The following is an 8417-nucleotide window of genomic DNA, read 5'->3' on the forward strand; positions in this document are numbered from 1 at the left end:
TTAAACCTGTTTCGGGCTCGGTATTGGTCAAATGTACAGCCACCTTTGAATTGATTTATTCGAATCGTATTGGAGTGTATTAAGTTACAATTGTTATTTTGTATTTCACAAGAAAGTGTCTCTTACTGTTTGGAACAAAACACTCAACACAAACACACAAACGTCTCCATGATGTGAAGATCCGTCAACGCTATGAGCAGAATCAGCATGAGACACAACGCAGGCATGTCAGTAGTCCTACTGAAATGAAGGGTAGGCTACTTTAGACCGAATTGTGATGTGTGGAGTCTTTTTAGAAAAACGATATATATGTTTCAAATTCTATCTAAATAATTAGGCTATTTAAGGCATAGAAAACCCGTCAAATCTTTAGCACATTGTCATACACACCGCGAAGCGGATTGCACCGATTTTCGTAGAGATTGAATTTGGATTAATGCAAATTTGATTAATAATTCACAATCCAATACCAGTGTTTGGTTCGGGGATATTGGCTGATGTAGGCCGCATAAGGCGGCTCCTGCATGGACTACAGCCGTTCAATCCCCTCCCTTTCCTTTGCTCGTTTAGCGAGCATGCACTTCTCATTGATGCTTATATTTGGATAAATGTTTTGTTTTCATAGCATAAAACCACTTTTTACCTTTTGCCTTGGAAGGTCAACTCAGTGGTTTTTGCCATTATGACGCACAAAAGTTATTCAGGTTGTCATTGTTATTTTCTTTAGATTAATAAACCAATCAGGCCCATAGTTTGACCAACGCACAGGCACACACGCACACACACACACGTACACACACACCCACATACACACTCAAGCGCACACACACACACACACACACACACACACACACACACACACACACACACACACACACACACACACACACACACACACACACACACACACACACACACACACACACACACACACACACACACACAGGCTATTTATATGTAAAGGTGGTTATCAATACGCGATAGTGTGTAGGCCTATCCTCGAAGTTAAAGTGAGAGATTGTCAATCGTCTACCATCACGCTCGTTTGATTACGGCCGAATCGTGATGTTATTTTTGTCATCATATTTGTCTGTGAATATTTATTTACATGCATCTTTAGATAGACCATGCAAACCGTCTAATCTGATCTAATTAAGACCCAATTTAAAGTTATCTTGATTTTTGTTCGGCGAAATGGCTGATAGGCTTTCAGGGCAGAGCTTGAAGCGGACCAATCTAAATAGTTAATGTTGCTGTAGCAGCTTGATTTAGACACGGCGCCCCTCGGCCGTCAGCCCACACATCCCTAAGACGTGTTTGCCCTCAGGATCATTTGTTAATACTGGAGGAAGCATGACGTCATATTTGAATTTAAGTTTCGAACTTTCCTCCAATATGGCGCATTTGAGACTTGTGAGTTCAGCAATGATAGGACTTCGGCTGCGTCCAGCTCCACCGGTTCTACCGACCTGAGAGCGAGCAGGTAAGCAATCTGGAGTAGGCTGGCGACTAGTGGTTACCAGCCATGAACCACTCCCCTGACGTCCATGTCAAACAGGCCTGCAGCTCTCTGTCCAGGCTTCAGGCCCTGCCTTGGAAGATATCTGTTGTCAAGCCTTCTTCATGAGAACTCTGCTAGGACTATGTATAGCGTGAACACCTGCAATATATATTAAAGTAGATCAAATAATCTACAATTTGCTTTATATTTAGGACGTAAATGTTGAGGCTTAAATCCGTCAATTACACGTTTTAAATATTTGCATAGAAAGCTGTCCTTGAATGGGGCGACCGTCTAACTTTATTTGTACTTTTCTTTTTCATTAATTCAGTTCTGAAGTCTACGTGTGAACTAGGTTTGTTAGAACAAGCGACTTGTGCTAAATTGTATAAGTCCAAGTAGGCCTACGTGTTATCAAGCGAATTTATTTTCCAATGTGTCTAATGTCGCCATGCGGTTTAAATAGCCAGGGATTCTGGCAAGTCTACTTCGTAGAAACCGTGAGAACAAGCTTTTCTAAAATGGTCATTGAACGTTCTTGCCTCTATTTACTGTATACTCTAGGTCTAATATGTTTAGCTGAACCATTTACTCACACAAAATACAAAATATCTTAATGTCTTAACGCATATGTAAAGAAATCGATAGATAGATAGATAGATAGATAGATAGATAGATAGATAGATAGATAGATAGATAGATAGATAGATAGATAGATAGATAGATAGATAGATAGATAGATAGATAGATAGATAGATCATTAAGTAGATATATGAAAATATAGATAGACAGATGGATAGATCATTGTAGATCATTTTATATATATATATATATATATATATATATATATATATATATATATATATATATATATAGGCCTATAGGCGCGCGCGCGTGTTTGTGTGTGTGTGTGTGTGTGTGTGTGTGTGTGTGTGTGTGTGTGTGTGTGCGCGTGTGCGTGTGTGTGCGTGTGTGTGTGTAATGATGGTAAGACCAAAACATGTATAAGTGTGCATATTTAATTATATTAATATACGATTATTTGCACAACCTAAAAAGCATTCCGTTTCGATGACTAGATGGCTACAAAAAAACGAAGAGTATTCTCTGCAGAAAACGTAAAATCGAAGGCATATTTGTTAAATAATGGTTGAGGTTACGTCGAATAGTCAGTTCTTTAAGATTGACATTCAGCAGATAATGAATGGTAAAGGTGTGTAAATTGCAGCCATAGTTTGCATGCATTCTCTAGTGTGAAGTTCATTCTTGTCTGTCTAGACCCTTATTACGACCCTGTTTGTCTGCGCTTCTTACCTTGACCTTGGACTTCCGGGCAGCTGCCGTTTGTGTTGTGAGTCCTAGTTGTTGAGACAAAAGATGAAGCAGTAGTAAGAGGAAATGCAGTTCGTGCGTTCACTCCACAATTCTCCGAACAACGCTCGTTGGAAGCGGATCGATCTGAATATGATCAATCAGATTACTCAAAACTGGGATTGTCGGATTTATTGGGTCGGCTTCTCCTACCGTCGACTCGGTTAATTATAATTTGTTTAAATACTGGCAACATATATATTAGTGAAACAAGGGACCACTTATAAACTGAATCCTTTAATATCTAAAGCCTTTTTTTAAACCGAGTAGGCCTATTAGATATAGTGGAATTGCATCCCATGGTAAAGGGCTAAGCCTTCACTCGTGCTGTTAATTAAATCCTGTAATAACGTAGATACGACTCCTTGAAAATATTTTCACCTAACATTCCTAAAAATATCAAATTGTATTAGGCTACAAGATGAGCTTACCTCCCACGGCCCACCGAGCTATGGTGTGCGGCAGATAACCATCCTGTAGTAGGCTATTTCTCGTGGAGCGCCTCTGACTGAACAGAAAGGGGTGAAATGAACACTTGCTGCAGTTACCGATGTTGTCTCTGTCCTTTAAGATGATGTAAAAAGAGGGAACGTTTATAATTGAATTAAACAGCCAACTAGCATCAGTTTACCACACATTATAGCCTAGACCTAGGCGTCATACCTAGGCCTACTCTGAATGTGCAAAGGGAATTATATCATTGGGTTATCGAAGGCAGAATTATCAGTTCTTGCTCGAAATGAAGTTGTTAAAAAAAAACAAAAAACGAAGGAGAAACGGCGGGTGGCGACGTTCCCTTATTTTTGCACAAGCGCATAGGCTTATTCTTTAAACTAAAGTCTTAAATCTATGCATCAGAAATAATACATTTATACGAGAGAATCTTAAATTTTGTCTTTATTCGAGAAAGATGTTGGCTTAAAAGCAAAGGCTATAGCATACTAAAACACTAATCCTTCTGCTGCTCTGCTTTTAGTAGACACATCACTATGGAGGTAAATTAGCCTATGACATCTCTTGTTTAGGCCTAATGGCCTTGAACTTCCTCCCAAAACCAATTGTTGTCTCCAAAACCTTGTTCACTCTTTCAGATTGAAAACTCCAACACTCTAAAAATCCACAAAATCTGCTTTGCCTCCAGATATTGCAATCCTGAAGTCACCATATTCAAAATGCACATTTTCCAAACTTAATTTCCGAACTTTGGAAATAGGATGTTGGGAGAATGGTCTAACACAATAAAGGTATTCTGAAGAAAAATAGTGATAAGAGAGAAATGTCTTTAAATGGCTCTATGGCCCAGCTCAAACCCTATCTCGTCGGACTTGTTAGCATATCACGTGCCAGATTTTTAATGAACTGGACACACGGGTCTGGTCTGCGCATGCGCTTGTGTAAAATGTAGTTGGAAATGAGGTGTCCGTCTTGGAGTAGTCGACTTTTAAAAAGCATCGGCTGCCCCTGATATGACGACTTCGCTGGTTCTACATCCACGCTGGGCGGACACCTTGATGTACGTTTATGAAAAAAGCCCGAATGAAAATAATCAGACGAAAAGCCAAACAATGGAGGGACTGAGCGGCAATTGCCCTGCGACCCACTGCAGGGACCTAATGTCGCACGCCGCTCTGGGACGACATTCTGGCAGCATAGCGACCCACCAGGGCTCCGTCTACTCGGATATCTCTTCCCCAGACACCGGTCGACAGTGCCCCGCTCCCCAGACTTCATCAAGTGCATCGTTGGGCTACGGCTACCCATTTGGAAACCCTTACTACGGTTGTAGATTATCTCATTCGCACAACGTGAATTTACAACAGAAGCCTTGCTCGTATCACCCTGCAGAGAAATACGCCGAGCCAAGCGCAGCGCTCCAAACGGAAGAACTATCCAGCCGGGCGAAAGAGTTTGCGTTCTACCCCAGCTTTGCCAGCTCTTACCAAGCTGTCCCGGGTTACCTCGATGTCTCTGTTGTGCCCAGTATTAGTGCTCATCCTGAGCCGCGACACGACGCCCTGATTCCCATGGAGGGGTACCAGCATTGGGCTCTTTCGAACGGTTGGGATGGGCAGGTGTACTGCTCCAAAGAACAAACACAGTCCACTCATCTCTGGAAATCACCGTTCCCAGGTATTTAACCAAAACATTGTCTTTTCAGCATAGTGTAATTTCGTTATTTTCCCATGTCTCTCTTGCACTTCATTCTTGTCAGACTTTTTTTTGCTCCTGCTCTAAATGCTTGACAGACTTATATTACAATGCACCAAATAGGTTAACTACTATCAAGAACATGTTGTCATTGTGTGATTTACATCATTTAAGAACTGCATTATATGATACTAAATTGGGCTGGTTATAATGTATTATGACACGTCAATAATGTTGTGATGGTTTCCCTTTGAATAAAATACATACTACTACAGAATCCCACGTAATGATGTGATTGGTGTTGAGGTCTATAGTCATTTGAAACTTTCCCAATTCCGTTACGTTATTATCAAAACAAACAGATAATGTGGTCAAAATACCCATGTAGTTTAACTTAGCACATGCAGTGGGCTATGGTTAAGCCAAACAGAGCCAACGTATAATTTGTCCACTCCCATGATAATATGGCAAGTAAACAACTGTTTGGATTTCACAATAAATCTCAGCCTTTGTCAGCAGTGTTCTGCAAAGTGTCCAGCGTTTTGCATGTAAAAGCATTTATATGTGTGTAACATTCTTTCATACTGAATTTATATTTTAATGTCCTTGGAGATAAACATGCCATGAACAGATTGGCTAATCTTTATAAGACATGCATATACTTGATGTGCAGTATATCTAATAGCCTCCATAAGAACAGCCTAGAGGCATGGTATGTTCGGCAAAAGTTTTTTTTTACATATTTTTTTAGATCCTAGGGAAATGCGTGAATTTCGAATTCTAAAACTTCTCCAACTCAAACTAAAAATCCCTAAAGAAGAGCGAGCCGGCCACGCAGGCACGGGAACGCACCCAAGCGCGGGCACCCAAGCATGATAACAAACACGTGCACATAACAAACACACCTACACTCCTCCCCTACACAACTACACCCATGCAAACAAACACACACACACACACACACACACACACACACACACACACACACACACACACACACACACACACACACACACACACACACACACACACACACACACACACACACACACACACACACACACACACACACGCACACAAACACTTTCTCATCTAAACTTAATTCCAACACTTGTCGTGATCTTGAACGGTTCGTTCGTATAGTACCAGTCTTGAACAACATTTACTCTTGAGGGTCAAAAAGTAGTTCTTTATCTCTCCATTTCCTTCGAGATTTATGATGACTTATTTATTGTAATATCGTTGTTATCACAGGAAATGGAAGCTTTTACAGTGTGAACTGGAATATCAAATAGGGCTATCTGTAGGACTATATATTTAGATGTAGCCTTCAGAAAACCTTGGTATTCTTTGAATTATACGTAACATGACATTCTCTAAAATATAAATCTCACATCATATATATATATATATATATATATATATATATATATATATATATATAGGCCTATATATTTACACACATATCTATACATACTCGATATATTATAGACTTCAAACCAACGACTTATATAACCTCGAGGTGAACATTAGTTATCCACTAGCCCTCCTAACAGGTGCATACACCTTGATTCAGGCTGAAATCTGGTATTCATCACCACCAACTCTCAGCCCCCTCCCTCCCCTCTGCCCCCAGTTACCATCCCGGTAACCGTAGTTATTTCATTAAGAGCTACATAAAAAATGATGTGTCTACCTCTGACTCAAAAAGCTCGATCTTATTAGCCTGCCTAAAGTGGGCTTTCCAGTGAGGGCTAAGAGTTTTTACGTCATCTGCTGCAGCATTTTACTGGGGGGATTCGCCATGCATGCTTGAACCTCGTATCAGTTTCCATGATATTCTCTTTTACTCATTATATTCCGATTCCTTTTTCCAGACGTGGTGCCGTTGCAGCCAGAAGTCAGCAGTTACCGTCGTGGACGTAAAAAACGTGTTCCTTATACTAAGCTTCAATTGAAGGAACTGGAGAAAGAGTATGCAGCCAGCAAGTTCATCACCAAAGACAAGAGAAGGCGCATTTCCGCCGGCACCAACCTCTCAGAGCGCCAGGTCACCATTTGGTTCCAGAACCGTCGGGTCAAAGAGAAGAAATTCGTCAGTAAATCCAAGTCGAGCAATCACATGCATACCACTTGATACAAAGTAGATGGCCTCTCAGAACTGCAGCTGATCCCTTCCCCAACCCGTAGGCCTGTTTACCTCGGACCGAGCATCACGGCTGAAAAACACTTCGGCTGGTTCTTTAATTTAAGTTCGTCAACGACATGCCACCAAACCCATGATTTAAAGGTGTTCAATAAAAAACTGTGAACATATAGGTCTCCAAAAAAAATCACTTCATTTTTGTTTTTATATTATGTACATATAGAAAAAATATAATATTTAAATATCTGTATTTCAACGGCATAAGTATTGCGTGTTTGTCCTTTTTATCAAACAAGTTTCAACAGGACTGAGGAGGATTCTGGTGACGGGCGGTTCAGCGTTTTCTTAAGGAACTTGAGGCCATATGGACATTGATGGAAGATAATAACACATCGGACAACATATAGCCCACATCTCTGGGAGACATCTTATGTCTCCCAGAGACTTTTCCGAGATTGGATGCCTTTCATTGAATATGCATTCTTCAAAAGCTACAATCATCTCGGTGTAATATGTTCAGTTAAGCCTAGGTTACAAAAGGCTTGTATTGTTAATCTGTATAGTGCAATGACTTTATTATTTAATTCATATTCTCGTATGGTGGGACTATAACTTGGAATATCTCACGCTCTGTATGTTTTCCTTTATCAGTCAAGGATCATTATGTCATGCAACTGGAATGATTGTTAACAGTTAGTCAATGAGTATGACACACCAATGCACAATCCTTTAACTTTTTATTTCTAAGTGTAGCATCTACGGTGAGGACGCTCTGTAAAAAGTCTGTAACCCTTTCATTTGTGCAGTTTGTGAAATGTATTGTGATGTTGAATTGCGTATCGGTAACGTGTTTCATAAATAAATGATGATTCTAAAAAAATGATTAAATATTCAATGAAATAATCAACTGAAACACTTGGAGCATGTCCTCGTTTTGTAGTAGAAGACACTGAGTTCCATAACCGTAGGTTTCGCAATAGGCCTAACTTATTGATTTGTGATTACTTATGAAAACTTCTTATGGGCAACCAGGGACGAATAGATATGTGTAAGCCCGTCTGGTTGGCTACTGGACGGAAATATTTTATATGATGAAGGTAAATGGCAAGGTGTATGTAGTGTATCATCTAATGATATTTAAAGTTTGCCCATAACGTATCCGTGTCAATGAGGTCGGCCATGTTGATGAACTATTTCAAGTAGCGTCTTCACTCCTTCCGACTCTATGACAAAGACGATGATTCTCCTCTA

At 40.2% G+C, this 8417-nt stretch overlaps 1 protein-coding gene across 1 annotated transcript; it reads left to right on the forward strand.

The window, feature by feature from the left end:
- Window positions 1-4282: 4282 nt before the first annotated feature.
- On the forward strand, window positions 4283-8007 carry hoxc13a (homeobox C13a). Its single transcript, XM_056600831.1, has 2 exons — window positions 4283-5002; window positions 6898-8007. The coding sequence occupies exons 1-2, from the start codon at window positions 4339-4341 to the stop codon at window positions 7155-7157; spliced, it is 924 nt and encodes a 307-aa protein (XP_056456806.1). The 5' UTR covers window positions 4283-4338; the 3' UTR covers window positions 7158-8007.
- Window positions 8008-8417: the final 410 nt, after the last annotated feature.

The sequence above is a fragment of the Gadus chalcogrammus genome, chromosome 1, assembly GCF_026213295.1.
Source record: "Gadus chalcogrammus isolate NIFS_2021 chromosome 1, NIFS_Gcha_1.0, whole genome shotgun sequence".
NCBI lineage: Eukaryota > Metazoa > Chordata > Actinopteri > Gadiformes > Gadidae > Gadus > Gadus chalcogrammus.

Coding starts and splice junctions, on each gene's coding strand:
- hoxc13a (XM_056600831.1), top strand. CDS start 4,339: ATGACGACTTCGCTGGTTCTACATCCACGCTGGGCGGACACCTTGATG. Junction 5,003..6,897: donor CTGGAAATCACCGTTCCCAG/GTATTTAACCAA, acceptor TCCTTTTTCCAG/ACGTGGTGCCGTTGCAGCCA.